This window comes from Acomys russatus, chromosome 4 (assembly GCF_903995435.1).
Source record: "Acomys russatus chromosome 4, mAcoRus1.1, whole genome shotgun sequence".
Taxonomy (NCBI): Eukaryota; Metazoa; Chordata; class Mammalia; order Rodentia; family Muridae; genus Acomys; species Acomys russatus.
Genome location: NC_067140.1, coordinates 15,525,043 through 15,547,895, shown reverse-complemented (window position 1 = coordinate 15,547,895; position 22,853 = coordinate 15,525,043). Strand labels below are relative to the sequence as shown.

At 44.4% G+C, this 22,853-nt stretch overlaps 1 protein-coding gene across 1 annotated transcript in view; it reads right to left on the bottom strand.

Annotated features, from left to right (window-relative positions):
- The window catches only part of Ncoa3 (nuclear receptor coactivator 3), an 84,841-nt gene that overhangs the window by 1,473 nt on the left and 60,515 nt on the right, over positions 1 to 22,853 (bottom strand). Inside the window, exons 7-22 of the mRNA XM_051143815.1 lie at positions 22,621 to 22,806; positions 22,402 to 22,503; positions 21,346 to 21,486; positions 20,950 to 21,097; positions 19,075 to 19,448; positions 18,073 to 18,944; positions 17,139 to 17,268; positions 15,568 to 15,762; positions 14,878 to 15,192; positions 13,884 to 14,010; positions 12,541 to 12,712; positions 4,593 to 4,886; positions 2,544 to 2,633; positions 1,467 to 1,689; positions 637 to 811; positions 16 to 157 (exon numbers count right to left, since the gene is read on the bottom strand). Of these exons, the coding sequence (XP_050999772.1) occupies positions 16 to 157; positions 637 to 811; positions 1,467 to 1,689; positions 2,544 to 2,633; positions 4,593 to 4,886; positions 12,541 to 12,712; positions 13,884 to 14,010; positions 14,878 to 15,192; positions 15,568 to 15,762; positions 17,139 to 17,268; positions 18,073 to 18,944; positions 19,075 to 19,448; positions 20,950 to 21,097; positions 21,346 to 21,486; positions 22,402 to 22,503; positions 22,621 to 22,806 (3,686 nt within the window). The remainder of the gene's footprint in view (positions 1 to 15; positions 158 to 636; positions 812 to 1,466; positions 1,690 to 2,543; positions 2,634 to 4,592; positions 4,887 to 12,540; positions 12,713 to 13,883; positions 14,011 to 14,877; positions 15,193 to 15,567; positions 15,763 to 17,138; positions 17,269 to 18,072; positions 18,945 to 19,074; positions 19,449 to 20,949; positions 21,098 to 21,345; positions 21,487 to 22,401; positions 22,504 to 22,620; positions 22,807 to 22,853) is intronic.

Genomic DNA, 22,853 nt, shown 5'->3' with positions numbered 1-22,853 from the left:
AATAGATGCCTATACCTGATCAGGACCCATGGGCATGCCAGACATGGGCATGGGGGTCATGTTCATCTGTCCCAAGTGACCACCACTGCTGTTCATGTGCACCATGTTGTATGCTGCAGGGTTTCCCTGCGGGGCAAACTGCTGCTGGGGAAAGGAGCTGCAAAGGAAGGGTAAATTGTTGCTTCCAAATCAGTTCAGACTACAGGGCACAGAGACTCACATTTTATCAAATGTCCCTCTACCTAAGCAGAAAACAGAGAAAAACAACTTTTCTATTTTTTGTTTTGTTCTTATTATAGTGAGACAAGGTCTCTCTATGTGCCTCTGGCTGTCCTAGAACTCCCTATGTAAATCAGACTAACCTCGAACTCACAGAGATTCTCCTGTCTCTGCCTCTCAAGTGCTGGGATTAAAGGAATACACCAACGCACCCTAGGGAAACTTCTTGACAGCCTGCCTACCTTCTATTTTTTCACAGCTGTCAGGTCAGTATGCTTACAGATACAGGCGTGATACAAAGCAACCTCAAAACAAGCCATATGCCTCATTTCTAACTCAGAGCCAAGCCAGTAAGTGTAATTGACAAACAGGTTCATGACTCCAACACTAGGATGTAAAAACAGTCACACTCCTTACCTGTTCCTGGCCAGGTTCCCTGATGGCCACCCCTTCATTTCTGAGGACTGGTACATGGGTGCAGTCTGAGGATGCTGCACCATGGCATTCTGGGAAGGCCCCATTCTTGATGACATCATTGCACTGGGAGGACTGGATACTCGACCAAATGCTGGATCTGGTGGTTGTCCCATTCCTTGAAGAAAAAAAACAAAATTCCATGTTCAAATGCCGCATCCTAGAGTCACCTTAGGTGGCAGCGGATGGTAAGGAAAGGACATAAAGGCCCAAGGAGCTGCTCTGGGTGCTCTTGCTTCTCACTGAGATGACAAAGTCATGGGGTTTACAAGAAAAAATGCCATCTAGAGCAACTTGGAAGGCAGCTGCTCCCTGACCGCCTGTGAGAGAGAATCCTTCCCAAACGGCAGGACTGCATGCTGAAATGCAAGCTGCTTATTGGGCTCCCCAGCAAGATACCTTTACTCCATTCACCCTAGAACCTCCCCATAGGTGGGACAGAAACACAGCGTGCTTAGTAAGTGCCCAAGTCACTGAAGAAAAGACTGAGAAGCCCACACCTGGGATCTGTCCCTCTGGCTAGAGTGTCCAGAGACAACACGACATTCTTTGCCACTGGAACATGAACAGGCAGAGGAAAGTTTATGTTTCAAATAAGAAAGGAGGTGCTGGGGCTGAAAACTTGCCCAACTCTCTCCCCATCACTGTGGCACTCTAGCTCCCTGTTGCTTTACCTGTCAGTTTTCCTGAGAAACCACAAGCACAACAGACCAACCTAGTAGAGCCTGTAACCTTAGTAACAGTATTGGGGAAAGGGATACCTGCCAGCTTACCATAATTTGTTGAATATGGGAACTGTTGTGGGGAGGCTTGTGGCATTGCTGATCCTGTCAAAACTCCATCCATGCTGGGAGAGGCGGTGACATTGGGAGGCGGGCTGAAGGCCTGGGGCTGCGGCTGTGACATCATCATCGCCATTCTCTGCTGTTGCAGGTGATGGTGGGTCAGCAGCTCTCGTTTTTGCTGGGCAGCCATTTGGGCATTAAAGAAAGCCTGCTGCTAGCCAAGAGACACACAATTACACTTAATTTCATGCAGTGCCCACAATACATGAGATATCAAAGAGAAAAAACACTCAGTGTCTTCTCTGTAATCAAAGAAAAAAATACAAAAATGGGTCTTTACACCCGTGCCTTCTAAGTGCGTCTCAGCAAGCACATGACCCCATCCTCTAGGATCAGAAGCACTTACACATTTCCAGAAAGCCCGGGGTATCTTACAATACAGCCACTCACCACAAAGGGAACTAATCCAGGTGAGTTTCTTGATGGTTTTGTTTGTTTGTTTTTGTTTTTCGAGGCAGTGTTTCTCTGTGTAGCCTTGGCTGTCCTGGACTCACTTTGTAGACCAGGCTGGCCTCAAACTCACAGAGATCTGCCTGCCTCTGCCTCCCTAAGTGCTGGGATTACAGGAGTACACCACCGAGCCTGGCTCCTGATGGTTTAATGAAGTAACCCTTCTCCCCAACCCCTCATCACTAACAAAGCAGACAAAGAGTGAAAGAAAAAAATACAGGGCTGGAGAGATACTCAGAGGCTAAAAAAGCACTGGCAGCTCTTCCAGAGGACCTGGCTTCAGTTCCCAGCACCCACAGGGCAGCTCACAGCTCTAGCTCTAGTCCCAGGGGATCTCATGCCTCTTCTGGCCTCTGTGGGCATCAAGCATGCACGTGATATACACATATATACATAGGTAACACACTCATAAAATAAAATATTAAAATTTAGGAGAAAGTGTGATAGAACCAATTCTTAAAGAACTTTAGAGTCCTTCTGACTTGTTTACTAAGCATGGGCTGAGGAGCAGGCAGAGGCCAGCCTGGGCAGCACCCTCCTCTGCTAGGACCTTACCTGGGGCTGCATCATGGGCCTCATCACAGCAGCACCACCAGTGGGGTTCTCCATCTTCATTTCAAGTGCCTGTCGGCTCTGATTCAAAAACTGAATAGAGATGGGTTAGTGAGGTCAAGTGGAGCACCAATCAGCTTTATAAACACCTACCACCACCCAGTGAGATGATCTCTCCAAACCCACTGAGCTGGGAAGCCACATATGAAATAAATTGACTCGTTTCCACTCTGAAGAGAGTCGGCTCAGCAGCTGAGAGCATGCAGTGTTCCTGCAGAGAGCAGGGTTCCTTTCCCAGCACACTCAAAGACTCACTGTCCCCACCATCTACAGCTCTAGCAGATCCCACACCGCTGGCCTCTGCAGGCACATACATACATAGTATGTAAAATAAACCTTTTTTTTTTTTAATGGAAAAGAAATGCTGACAAGTCCTTGCCTGATTGTAAAGCTTTGTTTGGCACAAAGAGCAACTGTGCAGTTTAAATAGCATAGTTACAGGAGCTCAATGGACTTGCAATGTCAGGTTTCCCAAGGATTGTTCAGATAATCAAAGAAACAACTCTCATTTGATCAGACGATAGTGAGAATAGGCACACAGCTTCCCAAGTTCTAAACCCACTTCAGAAAGAGCCATACCCTGGCTCAGGCTCACAGCCACTCATCTACTCACGTGAGTTAGTGCCACCATATGTAATAAGCACACTTATCAGCACTTATGTGCAACTTATGTGCAACTATAGAACAATTATGTTTTTAAAGCAACTGGGATTAAGGGAACATTGGGAAGAAATAGAAGTTCTATTTAAAATAGTAATTATTTTCAAATGTTTATTCTTATTTTAAATGTGTCTGCAGGTGTCAGTGTGTGGGTTTGTGCACATGAGCGAGACTTTCCAAGTCAGAAAGAGAGGACATGGATCCCCTGGAGCTACAGTTAGGCTGTGAGCTGCCCAACATGGGTGCCAGGAACTAAGCATATGTCCTCTGCCAAAGCAACACATGTTCGTAACTGCTGAGCTCGTCTCCAGCCCCAAAGTACTAAAAGCTTTGGAAAATATCAAGAAGCGTTACCATTAGAAACTGCTGAATCAACACATGCCTGCAATCCCAGCATGTGAGCCTGAGGCAGGAGGCCTGTCCCCTGGGCAATTAGCAAGATTCTATCTTTAAAACAAAAAGCTGAAATCAAGGTTTAGTTATTTGGTCATCATACTAAGGAAATGCCTTCCAAGGACTGTCAAGACACCTGTTTCTCCAGGGGAAATGATTTCTGATGTTTTAACCTGTTCTGTTTGAAACAGGGTCTCCCTGTGTAGTCCTGGCTGGCCTAGAGAATTCATAGAGATCCCCCTGCCTCTGCCTCCCACGTGCTAGGATTAAAGGAATGAGCAGGGAGTGACTTTAAGAATTAAACTAAGAGCCAGGCGTGGTGGTGCACTCCTTTAATCCCAGCACTTCGGAGGCAGAGGCAGGTGGATCACTGTGAATTCAAGGCCAGCCTGGTCTACAACTCAAGTCCAGGACAGTCAAGGCTACACAGAGAAACCCTGTCTCAAAAAACAAACAAACAAACAAACAAAAAGAATTAAACTAGGTTGCCTGGCTTGCTTGGAAAGTACATTTACCCACTGAGTGGGTTGCTACTGCTAATGTTATATCATAGAATATATGTATAGAAAGACACCAAATCTTATTGTTTTTTAGATTGATTGATTGATTTAATATATTTGAATGCTCTATCTGCACGTACACCTGCATGCCAGAAGAGGACATCAGATCCCATTATAGATGGTTGTGAGCTACCATGTGATGGCTGGGAATTGAACTAGGGACCTCTGGAAGAGCAACCAGTGCTCTTAACCTCTGAGCCATCCAGCCCCAAAGATAACCAATTTGAAAACACACTCCTTAACAAGGAATGTCTCCACAAACAAGTGAAAGCAAAAGGAATTCCTTTCATTAGCAAGGAGTGGAGAGCCAATGGCAAGAACCCTGAGGAACATAGCCTGAGAGCCACCATAAGCCCGGGCAAGTGCACAGCTGGCTTACCTGCTGGCCCTGCAGCCTCTGCTGAAGCTGCATTCTCAGCTGCTTCGGGGTATTTGTCCTTGGTCTCACGATGCTGGCTCTAGGATGCATGCCTTGGAGAGGAAAGCTGCCTTGCTGGCTTATCTGACTCATCATAGAGTTAAAAGATGGTGACTGTCCCTGGAGGTTAAAGCCTCCTTGCATTGGAGGACCCTGGGCTGGGTATGTCTGTCCATACAGTGCTGCCTTCTGATCCATCATTACTGCTGCTTCTTGGCCTTGAAAAACATCCTGTTTGGACTCCAACGCTTGTCCCTTAAACATCAAACACACAGGAACAGTGAAAGTAACCAAAGCAAATGTTCCAAACCAGGTTACAAAAAACCAAACCAATACAGTCAATACAGGTAAGCACTAAAGTCAATGCAGTGAGCAGTGAAGTCAATACAGGTGAGCAGTAAAGTCAATGCAGTGAACACTAAAGTCAATGCAGTGAGCACTAAAGTCAATACAGGTGAGCAGTAAAGTCAATGCAGTGAGCACTAAAGTCAATGCAGTGAGCAGTAGTGCCTCAGAATCCAGAAGGAAATCAAGATTCCTGCCTGGAGCTGCATAGGAACAAGACATAACCTCTCTGCTGGGAGCTGGGTCTTAGCACGAACCAGACTCATATAGACATTCACATAGGCCTTTTCAGTAGCTACAATGTTTTCAATATGTGAAGAAATACTATTTGCTCAAGACCAGAGTTCTATATAGTAAGGACCACACATATCTCAAACCAAGCAGAAATAAATCAAAATCGCAGAGGACAACAAACACATTCGCTTGAGACAGGGTCTCTCTGTGACCGTCTGTCCTGGATCTCACTTCGTAGACCAGGCTGGCCTCAAATTCTGAGATCCATCTGCTTCTGCTTCCCAAGAGCTGGTATTAAAGATGTGTGCCACCATACCCAGCCTAGAACTCAACTTTTTCTGGGCTACTTTGGAACAAGTTTTTGAGGCAAAGAGCCTATCACAAATGCTCAGTACCCAACCTTGACCTTTTCCTCAAAATCTTTTCAGTTATCCTCAAAATAACACACACACACACACACACATGACTGAGTAGGTGCATATTCAGAAGCATGAATAAATGACCCTCACACCTTCACTCTTATTCCTAGAACCAAGCTTTCTTCCCACTATTAGGACCTTTGGGAGAGCAGAGGTGCCTATCAGCTGAGAGACCAGCAGACAAAGCTGAAGTGCCTCCTAAGCATCGGATAGTACAAGGGGACCAGCCACAGATGATAAGAAAGAGCTGTGCATGGTCACAGGCAGAGCCTCCTGAGAATGCTACATCGGGGATAATTTTTGACCAAGAGTCCAATCAGCTGTCAATCTTACACTGTTCCTTCTTACAGGCAATGTAGTGCAGTAGGCTGGGAAAGTTACTCTCTGTCAGGACAAACTAGAGCAAATGAATCTGCAATGTCGTTTTCTTCTTGCCTTTTTTGGGAAGTGTGGGGGGTGGGGGGAGCTAGAGAATTTCTTCCTACCTTCTCAACAAAAATGTATGGGGGAATCTGTTGTGTGGATATTTACAAATGACTTTAATATACTTCTACCCTTTGACTTGACTGAAAGAAGCACCAGTAAGTCTTGTGTAGTCCTGGGTGGTTTAGAACTCAGGTCTGTACGATGGGGCAACCATGACTTAAAGAGATGGGAGAAATTGTCAAGTAATTTGGTTAAAATATAATAAATAATGAGTATAAGTAACTAGATTGACCAGTTGTCAAAGATTTTCAATAAAAGGAAATCAGTGTACTATTTTAGGTTTTAGTAGCAAATAACTGTTAATAGAACTGATTAAATTGTGGGCTATAAGGTAGCTCAACAAGTAAAGGTGCCTGCTGTCAAGCTTGATGGCCTAAGTTCAAACCCTGGATCCCACACAGGAGAACAGACTCCTGAAAGTTGTCTCATGGGCTCCACATGTATGGCAGTACACATGCATGAACACACACAGAAAATTGTTTTAAACTTTTTAGGACTGGTGAAATGACTTAGTGGTAAAGACCTGTGCCAACAGTTCTGACAGCCTGAGTTCGATTTGCCAGAACCCACATGGTGGAAGGATAGACCTGACTCCCACAGGCTGTCCTCTGACCTCCATGTGTGCAACGTGGCATGCATATGCAGAGACAGACATGGACAGACACACACAAAAATAAAATGTAATAACACTTCACAAGTATGTTCTTTCAATTTAAATAAATTCTCATATAAGATGATATAATTTAGGTAATAACTGATGAACTACAGGGAAAAGCACTTCTCATTCCCAGAGTGCGTTCCCCACCTAAAAGCTAAAGGTGGTCCCCCATCACTATTTCTCAAGAGGTCAGCATTGGGTGACAAAAAATGAAAGCCACGTGTTCCAAAGGATGAAAGAAGAGTGTCTCGGGTGCGCTGTGTACCTTTGCCTTCTCCTGGGCCCCCAAACCAAGAACACAGTGATAAGCCTTGTCCTGCGGCTCTACTCTACCACCCACACCACTGTCCCTGCTCCCCTACTCTAGCCCTTGCTTACTTGACTGAGGGGAACGCGTACAGTTCCGTCTCAGGTTTTCCTCTTGCTATACTTCCTGCCTGGGTGCCTTAGACATGGAGAATAACTAGTTTTCAAATTATGTGTCCTACCCCAAGCACCTCTGAACTCAGCTGGCTTATGCAAATGAATCCTTGACATCTTTCTTTACCTGGGTGTCCCTACCCCCTCAAACTTAGTATGCAGAAACAGAAATCAAGCATTTTTTTCCTTCCTTCCTTCCTTCCTTTCTTTCTTTCTTTTTTTTTTTTTTTTTTTTTTGGTTTTTTGAGACAGGGTTTCTCTGTAGCCTTGACTATCCTGGACTCACTTTGTAGTCCAGGCTGGCCTTGAACTCACAGCAATCTGCCTGCCTCTGCCTCCCAAGTGCTAGGATAAAACGCGTGCGCCACCACGCCCAGCCAGAAATCAAGCTTTTACCACGGCCCCACAAGAAAAGCAAACCCGCTTTCCTCAGATCTCCCCTGTATCCCAGTGCCTGGCTCCCCGGAACACCTTCCTTCCAGGTGTATACAAGGTGTGCCCATCACCCAGTCTCCCTGCTGCTCACATCTTCCCATTCTACACATTCCATTCCCAGGACCCTCCCAAGCCTACCGAGGATTCTTGCAGTGATTGGCACCTGTGCTTCTACTCTGTCTTGTCATTCCAACCCTGCTCACTCCATACACAGGCACCTTTAATAAAGCATTTGTATCTTATGTTGACCACAGCACACTGACTATGCATCAACCTCTTGCCCACTCTACTAAAATGAATAATGAATTAAGAATGTTCTGGGCTTGGTGGCGCATGTCTTTAATCCTAGCAATTGGGAGGCCTGGTCTACAGAATGAGTTCCAGGATAGCCAGAGCTGCACAGAGAAACCTTGTCTTTAAAAAAAAAGTGTTCTGAGACCCGAGCCAACCTAACCGTCTGGCAAGTACAGTATAAGCAAAATTTAGCTAGATATTCAAGGCTCCTTCGTCCAGCTTCTGCCAGCCACCTTCACTCCTAGACCATTTCTCCATTCCTGGAGGTATTTATTTAGCACTGTCTAAATTCCCTATTGGAATCTTGTCTCCTCTCTGATCACAGACATCATACTGTAAATACCTATCACCTTGAGTATTTACATAACACTTTCGCCTTACTTTCATTACTGTTACCTGTGTAGGGCGTGTGCGTGCCCCACCGTGCATGTGGGAAGGTCAGGGACAACTTTGTGGAGTTGGTTCTCTCCTACCACTTTTATGCAGACTTTTATGTGAGGACCAAATTCATGTTGCCAGCTTGGGCCAGCACAGTCGAAAGTATTCTGTGGGCTATCTGATCACCTTGTTACTTGTCATCTATGGCTATTTTTACAGATGTACTAGTCATGATTTAAATGCTTCCCAGGTAACAACTTAGCTTTTACTGTTATAAATTATTGTTATGAATATAAACCAGGCGTGGTGGCGCATGCCTTTTATCCCAGCACTCGGGAGTCAGAGGCAAGCCAATCTCAGTCAGTTCAAAGCCAGCCTGGTCTACAAAGTGAGTCCAGGACAGCCAAGGCTGCACAGAGAAACCCTGTCTCAAACAAACAAACAAACAAATAAATAAATTACTATGGGTATTAAACACAATTTTGAAGAGTTTGATGGCTTTGTTTGTTTGTTTGGGGGTGCTTTGTTTTTCACACAGGGTTTCTCTATGTGGCCCTGGATATCCAAGAACTCACTTTGTCGACCAGGCTGGCCTGGAACTCAGAGATCATCCTCCTCAGTGCTGGGATTAAAGGTGTGAGGAGCCACACCCAGCAACATTCTTAAACTGAAAATAAAACTAAAACCAAGAAACTGAGAGAAAAGAGAGACAGACAGACAGACAGACATGGGGAATGTCAAGCTGCGTGTGTTTGGGCGCATCACACTGGCACATGGCCAGCCTGGGAACATAGGGACTGAAAGGTATGGGCGTGAGTGCTATGCCTCCATGAAACCAAACAGCTCAGCCAGGTGATCCTGAATACTCTTATATGCCAACAAAATTAAAGCCTCATTAGAAAACTATAGAAACACAGGTGAATGGCCAACAAACGTAACAAGATAAGCATGCTTGCAAAGAAATATGGTGAGAGCTGGTAATTTCAGTAAATGTCTTTTAAAATAGTCGCTCTATTATTTGTGTGGTCATCTGCCTAAGGCACCCCCCAGTACAGCAATGCTGAGAGAGGAAGAGCTGAAAATACTCATCTAGAATTCATCTACTACCACCTTCCTTCGTGAGACAAGGTCCTGATGTGATGAACCAGCCTGACTCCATCTTAAGATTAACAGCCATCTCATTACAGGTCAAAATAAGTTCATTCCCATTTTCCGTAAAACTTGGGTTTGACCATGTCTTGACCCACCTTCTGGAATTTGACGTGTTCCACGCCCTAACTTCCACCCTGATAAGATGTTCTGCCAAATAATTTTGAAATGTGCTGCCAAGCTCCTACATAGCCAAAACCCCTTGAAAACCCCCCAGCCTTGAAGTTGTAAAGCTAATATAACCGCCCCCCCCCTTCTCCTATGTTCAATGCCTATTTTCTCAAACCCCACTTTAGGGAAATAGCCCTGTCTGGAAGAAAATATAGCTTGCTAAATTTAACCAAAGAATTTAGGTAATGGTCTTTAATTTCATTTAGTGGGATTAACCTATGCTGGCTGGCCTTTAACTCCTGGAATTGTGTGATTTTTCCTGACTTAGCTTCCAGAGCTGCTGGGACACCAGGAATAACATAACCTGGGCCACTCTGGGTCTCTTAAATGGCTCACATGCTCAATACTCATCAGTTGAGTGCTAGAGAGAATCCACTATAACATGAAATTATACCTACAGATTCCACAAGGTTGAAGGATGGCCTGATACAGGGCAGAGTCCACAGAATGAGGCCTTTGATAGCTGACAATGGTAGTGACTTGAACTGACACTCTTGTAGAAACACACAAATACTCATGGGGGTATAGATATACTGTTTTAAATCTAAAAATGCATGTCCACAAATTATTAACAATACCCCCTTTATTGCTCATATAGGGTTTTAAGGATGTTTTGTATGTTCTTTCCATCTTTTATTTCAGAATTTGTTTTTGCTGTTGTTTGGGTTTTGAGATAGGGTCTCACTGTGTAACTCTGGATGGCCCAGAATTTGCTGCTATATACACCAGGCTTGCCATGGATTATACAGATCTGCCAGCTTCTGACTGCTAGAGTGCTGGAACTGAAGGTAAGCACCACCACATTTGATACATTTATCAGAAATTTAGAGCTGGGAGGCAGAGGCAGGTGGATCTCTGTGAGTTCAAGGCCAGCCTGGACTACAGAGCGAGTTCCATGACAGCCAGAGCTGTTACACAGAGAAACCCTGTCTCAAAAAAACAAACAAACAAACAAAAACAAGAATTTTAGGTAAAGACCTATAACCAGAAAGTAGGAAAGAGCACAACAGACCAAGTTTGGCTGCTCTTCAGCACCAGGGCCAGGTATCTCTGAAGTTGGGCATCAGAGCTGCTCAGCATTTCTTCAAATCCCTTTAAAAACTCTATGACAGGGGCTGGAGAGGTGGGTTCTTCAATGCCCAGCACCCACATCTTCAGAGGATCTAAGGTCAATTCTTATCACCCACATCAGGCAGCTAGTAGCTGTTTGTACTTCCAACTTTAGGAGATTCAATGCCCTCTTCTGGCTTCCACAGCATACATGTGCCAACACATAAACACACATTCCTATACAATCCTTATATATGTATGTATGTCTAGCTCCCTACCAGCAACTAAGAGGCCCACCCTAGGGTTACTGTTGGACAAAGACCTAGACATTGCCCCATACAACTTACACAGAAGCAACCATCCAAAACATTTCAACAGTACTTGTGATGCCTGGCATGGTGGCACACACCTTTAATACCAGCACTGGAACAGGCAGAGGCAAGTGAATCTGAGTTCAAGACCAACCAGGTCTACAGAGTTCTAAAATAGCCAGAGAGCTACAAAGAGAAATCCTGTCTTGGAAAAACAAAGTTAAAATAGTGAAAGCATATTTTCATGAGATGGGTATACAAATAGGAAAGAGGAGGGCTGGAGAGATGGCTTAGAGGTTAAGGATGCTGGCTATTCTCCCAAAGGTCCTGAGTTCAAATCCTAACAACCATATGGTGGCTCATAACTATCTGTAGTGGGATCTGATGCCCTTTTCTAGCCTGTAGGCATACATACAGGCAGAATATTGTATAAATTATAAATACATATTTTTTAAAAATAAGGAGATGATAATGATCTGGCTTGCCATGGTAAATCTTGTTTAAAGCAGCAGTCTGCCTCCTTGGCACACCTAACGGATTAGCTACGTACTGAAGTATATAAAAGTACTGAGCCATAAAAGTAAATAGCAAGCTGGGTGGTAGTGGCACACATCTTTAATCTCAGCACTTGGGAGGCAGAGGCAAGCAGAGTTTGAGGCTAGCCTGGTCTACAGAGCGAGTTCCCGGACAGCTGGGGCTACACAGAGAATCCTAGTCTAGAAAAAAAGCAAAAAAGGAAATAGCATTTGTTGGGGCTGGAGAGAGGACTGTTAAGAGCATCTGCTTCTCTTGAACAAAATCCAGGTTCAGTTCCAAGAATCCACATTTTAGCTCATAACCATCTTTAAATTCAGCCCCAAATGATGCAACATCCTCTTCTAACATCTGCACACACCAAACAAACACATAGTATACATATATGAATGCAAGCAAGCACTCATATATCTAATAAAGTCAAATTAGTAAATCTAATATTTTTAAGAATTGGATAAACATCATTAGGGCTGAAGAAATGGCTCAGTGAAGACAACTGGATGCTCGTCTACAGGATGTTCTCAGCACCACATGGTGGCTCACAGCTGTCTCTAACTTTAGTTCCAAAGGAACCCATACCCACTTCTGGCCTCTGTGGGTGCCAGGCATGTACCACATGGTGCACAGATGTACATGCAGGCAAAATACGCATAAGCAGTGTGTGTGTGTGTATTGTTTGTTTGCTTGTTTGTTGAGACAGGGTTTCTCTATGTAGCTCTGGAACTCACTATGTAGGCCAGACTGGCCTCAAACTCAGAGATTCACCTGCCTCTGCCTGCCAAGTGCTAGAATTAAATGTGTGTACCACCACCACCCAGCTAAAATAATACCTTAAAAATAAAGTTAAACTAGAAAAAAAAAGGGGGGGGCACAAAAACTGTGTAGTGATTTCATTAAATCTCTTCTTTGGCTGAGGAAAAACAAGAAACACACACTTTCTCACAAGTGATACAGGTCCACATAGTCTTGTTTTACGCTTGTGTTTGTCTTCATGATGACACAAACACAAGTTAACTGCAGCTCACCTGGTTCACAAGCTCAGGAATGCCCAAGGCCCTGTCGATTTCCTCCAGGCCGGTGGCATCTGTGTTGCTCAGGAGTGTGTGCAGCTGGTCCAGCAGAGCTCTCTCATCACTCTGGCCTTCTGGATTAGAAGGTGGCCCAAGCAGCTCATCCAGAGGATTCCTAAGAAGAGGCCTAGAGAAAGACAGCTCTAATGCTGCTGGGCTGGGATCGATAGGGGTGTTCCACACCAAAGACCACAAAAAAGCAAAAGAAAAATTTTAGTTGTGTTCTTTTGTTAGTGTTGTTTTTTGTTTAGGCTTTTTAAGTTTTTGGAGAGTCTTCCTAAGTACATTAGCCACAAACTCACATTCACCAATCCCTCCTGCTTAATGCTAAATGCTGAAACTTACACAGTGCCCACATTGACATCAAAGTAAAACTAACCACTGTAGGATGCATCTGGGGCTGGAGAGCTGGCTCAGAGGCTAAGAGCACGGACTGCTCTTCCACAGGCTCAATTCCCAGCAACCACATGGTGGTTCACAACTACCTATAATGTGATCTGATGCCCTCTTCTGGCATGCAGGTGTATATGCAGATAGAGCACTCATAAAATAAATCAATCTTTTTTTTTTTTTTTTTAATGCATCTGTTTTAGCTGTTCTCTGACCTCTGCATAAACACATAACTTTAAAAAAAAAAAAAAAAAAAAAAAAGATGGGACTGTAGAGATGGCTCAGTGGTTAAGAGCACTGGCAGCTCTTCCAAAGGACCGGGGTTCTATTCCGAGCACCCACATGGCAGCTCACAACTATCTGTAACTCTTAAGATCTGACACCCTCACACAGACATACATACAGGAAAAGCAGTATGGCACATAAAATAAAGACAAATAAATTATTTTTAAAAAGATGTGGGCAGGGAATGTTGCTTAGTGGTAGTTTATATAATAATAACAACAACAACAGAATGAACTTGCTATCTTTTCTTTTTTTTTATTATTATTATTATTATTATTATTATTATTATTTAAAGATACAAGAGTTCACTCCCATCCTTACCACTGAAATGTTTATCCAGTATTCAAAGTTAATTTTCAGGGGATGGAGAAATGGCTCAGCTAACTGCACCCACATATACATGTGATTCCAGTTACAGGGTATCTATGCTGTCTTCTGGCCTCCATGGACACACATGATGAAGAGACATACATGAAGTCAGAATACACACATGCATTTTTTAAAAATAAGTACGTCTTTTTAAGTTTTTCAGAAAAACTGAGGCACAGAATCTTCAGAACTGGTCCTGCTCAGACTCTTAAATCCAACACAAACATTTTCCAAGGCACAAAGTACAGCCCTACCTGTTTTGAGTCCCATGGGGACCTTGTTCCATAGGCAGCATGCTCTCTGGCCAGGGACCTGGCTGACTAGATGGTGCTGCTTGCCCATAGGGGTTGACCCCCATTCCCATGGCAGCCTCACCGGCTCCTGGGGGAACAAACCAGAGCATAAACTTTCAAAGAAGCCAACAGTCAAAATTACCATAAAATATGTAATTTTCAGCCCGGTGGTGGCAGTGGCACACACCTATAATCCCAGCACTTGAGAAACAGAAGCAGGTGGATCTCAGAGTTCTCAAAGCCAGCCTAGTCTACAGAGTGAGTTCCAAGACAGCCAAGACTACAAGAAACCCTGTCTTGAAACTCTCCACTACCATGCCCAAAAAGCAATTTTCCCTTTCTTCTTCCTCTTTTTTTTTTTTTTTTAAACATTATTTTTATTTCATGTGCCTTGGTGTTTTGCCTGCACATGTGTCTGTGTGAGGGTGTGAGTTATAGACAGTGGTGAACTGCCATGTGGGCGCTAGGAATTGAACCCAGGTCCTCTGGAAGGGGCAGCCAGTGCTCTTAACCGCTTAACCATCTCTCCAACCTTCCTCTTTTTTTTTCAAAGGATGTATTTATTTATTATATATACATTGCTTTGTCTGCATGTACACCTGCAGGCTAGAAGAGGCCACCAGATCTCATTATAGATGGTTGTAAGCCACCACGTGGTTGCTGGGAATTGAACTCTGGACCTTTGGAAGAACAGTCAGTGCCCTTAACCTCTGAGCCATCTCTCCAGCCCCCTTTCTTCCTTTCTTAAATTGTGTGTGTGTGTGTTTTGTTTGCTTGGTTTTGGTTTTTGTTTTTTTGAGACAGATTTCTCTTTGTAGCCTTGGCTGTCCTAGACTAGCTTTGTAGACCCAGCTGCCCTTGAACCTTGAACTCACAGGGAGCCTCTGCCTCCCCAAATGCCATTGCATCTGAGTCAATTTTCATTTTTTTTTTTTAATTGAAAGGGACTGCTTACTCATTTGAAGCATCTGCTGCTGTTGTTGCTGCTGCTGCTGCTGCTGCTGCTGTTGCTGCTGCTGCTGCTGCTGCTGGTGGTGGTGGTGGTGGTGGTGCAGTGTTGGTCTTGTGCCTGGTAGTCGATTAGAGCGAAGAGGCAAGGTGGGCACTGAAGCCCCCATGGCAGGTCTTGGTAAAGCAGCACTGTAGTCTCCTCCTGGTCTTCCCAGGGGGCTTGAAGCCAGAGGTTCCATTCTGCTGGCTCTTGAGTTAGTTAAGCCCCAGTCTCCTGAGGAAGAAGCCGGGTTCACAGGAACGTTTCTGTTAGGTCCGCCTAAAACAGGTAGAGCTCATCAGGTCTTAACCAAAGCATAACAAAGCCCTTTGTGCACTGGGAGACCCATTAGATACAGCAGTGGCTGAGATAGCACTATCATCCTTAGAGCAGCGCTGGCTGATTACTAAGACACTATCTCCAAGCCTCCACTCCCACACACTTATTACAGGTTAGAAAGGTGGCCTGAGCCGGTGGAATATTTAACAGTTTAAATAATCAAGACATTAAACAAAGGAGAGACACCCAGGGAAGAAACAATGTATTAATAATAAATTAAAGTATTGAAGATGTTGCTTGATTTCAATGTTCAAGTGTTTTTCGGCATTTTAGACGTAGTTCTCAAGGAAATCACTACACTTAGAAATAACCTACCCATGTTGGCACCGTAATTCTCCTGACTCTCCATCATTCTTGGATTCCCAGCCAAGACGGGCTGTTTAGATATCGTGGGAAAATTGCTGACATTCTTCACTGGAGGGCCTGAGCCAACAGAAACAGGGCTATCTAGAGACACCGCTCGGTTATACGGAGGACGAACAGGCTGCCCAGGCTGTGGACTTCGCAAACCTGTTGGAAACAGAAGCTTGCCACATCAGTCTCCAGCCCTTGCTGAGTCAATGTTTACATAATCTAGTGCAAGAGACAACCACCACTAATCCCCACACACAAAGTCTTTCTCATAAAAACAAACACTACCATTTTCTTTTACAAAATAAAATCATGTCAAAGAGAAAAGAAAAGGGAAAAAGTGCTGGAGAGATGGCTCAGGGGTTAGGAGCATTCTTCCAGAGGTCCTGAGTTCAATTCCCAGCTCACGGCCATCTACACTGGGATCTGATGCCCTCTGTGGAGGTGTATATACAGAGGCAGAACACTCATATACATAATACAATTGTAAAAAGTAAAGGAAAAAGAAAAGCCCAAATTCTAAATAAAGACAAACAATAATCTGCATGTTGTAGCCTACTATGATAGTGCAAGCCAAATGTGAGAGTGCCAAGTCACAGACTGAGTGGCATGGCTTAGTAGCCCATGTTTAACAAGAATGAGGCACTGGGGACAGATTCCCAGCCACACAGGCAAGAAGGAAGATAGAGAAAATGCAACAATGTTTTTAATTCCTAGAGCTTCTTCCACATATGTATTTATGAAGTATATTCTGTATGTACAATTCTACAATAAAAATAAGCTGTTACGCTTCCTTTCCAGTCAAATAGAGAATAGATATAAATTTTTCCCAACCTTTTTCTTTTCTTTTTCCAACCTCTTTGATTAATCTGACTATTCATTTCAGTTTAGGAAACAGTACAATTGAAAACAATGAGACTCTGTCTCAAAGAAAAAGAAAAGTCATAACTTCTAGGTGTGGTAGCTGTGTCTTTAGTCCCGGTACTCAGGAAGCAGAAGCAGATGAATAAATTTTGAGTACACTGGTATGCATGCGTGCACACACACTCAAAATTAAATTAAATGTAATTTGTTTTGTTTGTTGTTGTTGTTTTTCAAGACAGGGTTTTTCTCTGTGTAGCCCTGGCTGTCCTGGAATCCTCTTTGTAGATCAGGCTGGCCTCAAACACAGTAATCTGCCTGCCTCTGCCTCTTGAGTGCTGAGATTAAAAGTGTGTATAAACGTAATTTTTAAAAAGGAAAATAACTAACACAGATAATATCAATGAGTGCAAAAAACCAGAAAGGCAGAGTATCTGCTCTCTAGGTACAAGCACTGCCGATTCCTGGTCTTGATATAAGAGAACGTGCAACTGTACTGAGAAGTTTCCAAACAAAAGCTAGCAGGGCCTTTGGGACGCGTCTGAGTCCCAGCACTGGGACATGGAGTTAAGACAGCAAGTCCGTGGCCAGCCTAGGCTCCTCAGAAAGACCATGTCTTAACTCACATACCCAACCTTACCCGTCAAAAAAGAAAAACTCTGGCTCTTCCTTACCCAGAGAACTTGGTCCTGCAAACATCTGCTGTTTGGTCCCTGGATGACTGCCATTTGTAGGATTGTTGTAAAAGTCAGAACTAGTCAAATCACCAAGAATAGCATCTAGATTATCCAGGTCTCCAGATACCTGAAAACAAAACTTTTAAAGTTATTCTGCACATAATACTGAATGTACCTATCCATCAACCAAAACAACCCACCAAACAGGAACCCAGTAAAACGCAACAGTGATGTAGGGTGTTGTGGTGCGCACTTTTAATCCCAGCCGTCTTGAGTTCCAGGACAGCCAGGGATAGACGGCGAAACAGGGATGTAGAAAGAGACCCTGCGCCCTATGAAGCATTAGTCTTTCATTCCCGGAGAAGAGTGCTTTCCCAGGGTTAGCAAGATGCTCTCACAGAATGTGCTCATATGCATGAACTCTGGAAAGAAAAAAAAGCTATGCTGCTAAGTTCAAACTTTTCCTAATAAAGTCTACCATGTTTTTAACAGCCCAATCTGTCCATTCCAACACAACTACTCCACTAAAATACTTAAAAACTGACCACTAAAAACTTATTTATAGGGGCAGCAAGATGGCTCAGCTTGTAAAGAACCTTGCCATGCAAACCTGACAAGCTGAGTTCAACCTCCAGTCCCACAATGGAAGGCATGCATGCATCAAACACCGCCACCAAGATATTCTCTCTCTCCCTCCCTCCCTCTCTCTCTCTCTCTCTCTCTCTCTCTCTCTCTCTCTCTCTCTCTCTCTCTCTCTCTCTCTCTCTCTCTCTCACACACACACACACACACACACACACACACAAACCATTATAAATGAAAGCTCAGGGTTATCCTTAAATTAAAAACTAACAATGTATACTGTTACCACGTTAGGTTTATAACACAGAAATGAAGAAACAAATGGCGTCTGGAAGAGACAGTGACTTACCTCCTCATTCGTCTCTGTCTTAATTTTGGGCTCCTTCTCGTGGCTGGAGGTGGGATTGGTGGAGCTGCTGCACTGACTCAGTTTACTGTCCCCTCCATCCGCTTGGGGCTGCAGCTCTTTGGCAAGCACATCACTGGGGTCATCCCTGTCCAGCAGGTATCTGAGAAGGGCATTATTCTCCTTCTTCTTGGGACTCAGCTGCTCCTGCCTAACAGGGGCTTCGCCACAGGAAGCAGTACTGCTAGTGTCTTTCCCAGTGGCTTCTGCAGTAATCTTGGCGACCTCTGCTGGGGAGTTGCCATTCTGCAGCAACTTATGCAAAATCCGGTGTTTCTCTTGCAGCAGAGACCCATGCACATTGGAAGTGGAAGAAGACACTGCCCCTGGTGTTGAGGAGGACACTCCAGAGGGGCTGGTGACGCTAATGGAAGAGTCTTTGCAATTTGAGTCTAGGGGAGAGTTGGTCAAGGAGGAATGGCCTCGGTCATCAGAGGAGCACGTCAGTAACTGCAGCAGCTTCTTGTGGCCTTTGCTTTCCAGGGCACCCCTTTGAGTCTCTGACCCCTCCCCACTGCTCTCCTTGCCTTCTTTGTCATTGGGGTGATCTCTGCTATTTGACTGACACACGGAACTCTCCACTGGATTCTGTTCGCAGTATAAGCCTAGGGGGCTTTTAGAATCCTGACTGCTTGGTTTACTTGGCTGATTTATATTCATATTGGGAGAGTTATCCAATTTGGGGCCTGGTGAAGACAGAGTAGATAAAAGAGAGGTTCCCACACCCTCACTGATGGCTTGCAGGGCACTGAGAGAGCTGCTGGAAAAGCTGTGACTACCTGTAGTGCCAGAAGATCCCATGGGAGAGTGTACACCTGCATGTGGAGAAAGAGCAGGAGAGAGATGTCAGACACACTAAAAAACACAATTTCAAAGCTCTTATTGCAAAGAATGACAGTAGTGTGAGAAGAAAACATAAGCAAAAGAAAATGCTACTGTGGATACCTGCAACAGGAGAGAACTGGTGTGAGGGCATCTTTGGACTCCCACGATTACGAGGAGAAATCATGATGTTTTGCTGGTTGGGGCCAAGTCCAGGACTGCCATGAGGGGGGCTGCTCATGCTGAGCCCATAGCTGTTGTTCTGGTAGGAAGATGGTGATTGCAGGCTCTGTCCTGGGGTCAGTGAGGCCACGCTACTGGAAGCCCCGTACCTAGCTCCACCCATCTGCCCTGTGTTGCTGGGGTCTGCCACGCCATAGGGCCGGCTGCCCAACATCTGCACACTCTGATTTGGAGACATGTTCATGCTGCACCCTGCTGCAGGTCGAATGCCTTGTCCTGCAGGACTTGGGTTTGGTCTGTATCCATTCTGCTCTCTGCAAAGAAACAAACAGAGTTCTTAAAACCCGCAGCAATGTACAAAGGAAAGGTAGAGTGCAGGAAAGACCTGCCCTGGTGTCACTAGGTGTCCCTCCAATACCAAGTGGCAAACCCGATCTAGGCGCTAATCACCAAGTCAGCCTGGCACTTTGTGATGTGTTTTCAGTTTTCAGATTTAGGTGTGTGTGTATTGGTATGTTGTCTGCGTGTGTGTGTCCATATGCATGCCTCCTTCCTGTGGCGGTCAGAAGAAGGCATCGGATCCCCTGAAACTAGACGTACAGATAATTGTGAGCTGCCATACGAGTGCTGTGAATCAGGTCCTCTGCACGAACAACTGCTCTTAATAACTGAGCCATCTCTCTAGCCCACATATTAAGCAAGTGCTCTAACCCACTGTTTATTCTGAGACAGGGTCTCACTAATCTACCCAGGCTGACCTTGAATTTATTCATTAACTCAGTCAGGTCCAGAACTTGAGCTTCTAAACCCTCAGCTTCCCATGCAGCTGAGATTACAGGTCTACACTACCAGGTCTGAATTTGTGAACTTGATTGTTCTGGTTTGTTTGTTTGTTGTTGTTGTTATTTTTAATGGGTCTAGCCTATGGGTCAAATTTACTATGAAGCCAAGAGGTTTTCTTTCTTTCCTCGTTCCTTCCTTCCTTTTCTTTCTTCTTTCTTTTTTCTTTTTTTCACAGTGTTTCTCTGTGTAATAGAATCATGGCTGTCCTGGACTCGCTTTGTAGACCAGGCTGACCTTGAACTCACAGAGATCCACCTGCCTTTACCTGCTGTGATTAAAGGCAAGCACCACTACACCTGGCCAAAAAGTTTCCTTAAATTCATCCTCTGCCTCCACTTCCCAAGTGCTGAGAACACGGAGCATACTGCTGTACCCAGTGCTAGGATCAAACCTGGGGCTTCATGCAAGGCAAGCATTTTCCAGCTGAGCTACATCTAATAGTTTTAAATGAGCCAGGAAATCTAAATGAATGACACCAGCACAGGGTGACTCTAACAGCCATGTTATGTGGAGCCTCTGAGGCCTCGTTACAGGTGACCAAACCTGGGGCTTAACCTGGGAGTATGTGCCAATTCCTCAAGACAATCAGTGGATGAATCTCCTCCTATGCAATTCATTTACCATTAAAAACATCAGTGACTACTACCCTTTATATTTATACTGTTTACTCTAAAATTAATCACTAGAAGCAATGTAAATGCACCACTAGAAATGAAAGGTAACAACATAGCATCCACTATTCTCCCAGCATACCACCCCCTCACTGACATCTCGCACTCCCATACCCTGACCTTACCCAGGAGCCAATTATTTAGTGGAAAATACTAACTTTTAGATTTAAAAAAAAAAACTTAAAGAAAACATTCTACGAATCCAAATTTACTTCACCAACTCCAACAACCTTCCTGCCTTTTCTCCCTAAATATCAAGAGCAAAGCATACTGACAACATGGGTACATTTAGTGTCATCACCTTTGAAGAAAGTGGGTTGAGACGAAGCCGTGACGATCATTCGTTACAGGATTGCGGAAGAGCTTGCTTTTGGTTTGTGCACTCACAATAGTTCCATCTGCCAGTGAGAAGCGATATACTGGGGTCTCCGCGTGGCCATGAATATAAGCTATTGGGGAAGAAAAGCATACTGTTACAAGTACCTGAGACTAGACCCACGCATACAGAAACAGACAAGAAGGGACTGCACTTCAAGTACAAAGCTTTGTAAACCATGTGGCTATCACTAAAGCATAGAACAGCGATGCTCAAAAGCCATTCCCTCTCCCACCACCACCAAATAGCAGGACAAGGGCTAACCACACCGTGAATGCCTTGCAGAACATCAGCAGAGAGATCTACTCCAAATGCCTTTACCTTCTTGATAGTGACGCTTCTGGGACCATGACTGTCCATCATTCAGACTGAAGAACCTCTGGATGCATCTTCGGATCGTGTCTTCAAAGCCAGGCCTCATGGAAGATCTAAGTGAGTTTGTGTCTATATTGACAACCTTTCCTATCAGAGATAAAAACAGGAGATTCTAACCCGGCCCTCAAGTACCTGCTGCTGCTCAGCTGATTAGCCCTTGAAAGTGACATAAAGGAGATAATCTCAGCTCTGCCTTCTGTCCTTAACACACAGCAGGAGGCTGCTCAGGCTGCACTTCCTGCTGGGGAATGAGAGAGTGCATTATCACTGGTAAAAAGCATGCATTACTCTTAATGCGCCATTTATAATGAACAGGTGCTACCTGTAAAAGTAGTGTTTGAGTTGGGTTTTAAATGCTAGTCTCTAAAGTGTTTAAAGGAATTTTATTTAGCCATTATTTAGTGTTACTTGGAGGAGAAAATAAGACTGCCATTTCTAAGTGCCATTATAGTCAACTGCCAAGGATTTTACTGAAATTATTGTTTTTGTTTGTTTGTTTTTTCGAGACAAGGTTTCTCTGTGTAGACTTGGCTGTCCTGGACTCACTTTGTAGACCAGGCTGGCCTCGAACTCATGGCGATCCACCTGCCTCTGCCTCCCAAGTACTGGGATTAAAGGCGTGAGCCCCTATGCCCTGCTTACTGAAATTATTTTATAGTCATTTAATAAAAACAGGCTGGGGGGCTGGAGAGATGGCTCAGAGGGTAAGAGCACTGACTGCCCCTCCAAAGGTCATGAGTTCAATTCCCAGCAACCACATGTTGGCTCACAACCATCTATAACAAAATCTGTATACATAATAAATAAATAAATCTTTAAAAAAAAAAAAACAGGCTGGATTGAAAGATGGCTCTCAGCAGATAAAACTGCTTGCTCATGACCTATGTTACATACTCGGAGCCCAGATAGAATTACCTCTTGACAAGAGCACACACTCATGAACACACAGAACCAACAGGAATAAGAACTCTTTATAACAGCTTCCAAGTCAGCTGGTTTTACCTGAAAGGTCGTGTCTGGTAATAAAGCTCTCAGGACTGGATGGGAATGGCCTCTCTCCTGTAGTCACACGGCGTGCCACACAGATCATACAGCACTGTAAGTCTACAACAAAAGGTTACCGGGTCAGATCACACTTAGTTTTAGTTGTGACTCTTCAACGGGTGACAGGAACAGGACATGGGTAGGAAGAGCTTTGATGGGCACAGTGCGTCGTCTTACCTTCCCCTTCTTCCAGCATAGCTCGAGGCTGAGACAGAGCAAAGCACTGCATTGTTTCGTATCTCTGGCGCGTTTCAGGACTGGCATTCATGTCTTCCAAAATATCATGTGTTTTCATCAACATGCGGCAGTTAAATGTGTGGCTTCTTTGTCTCTGGGTCTCATTAGTCCAAGAAACTCCATTAACTTTGGAAAACAAATTAAAATGTGAAAACAAACTGAAATTCTCTTTT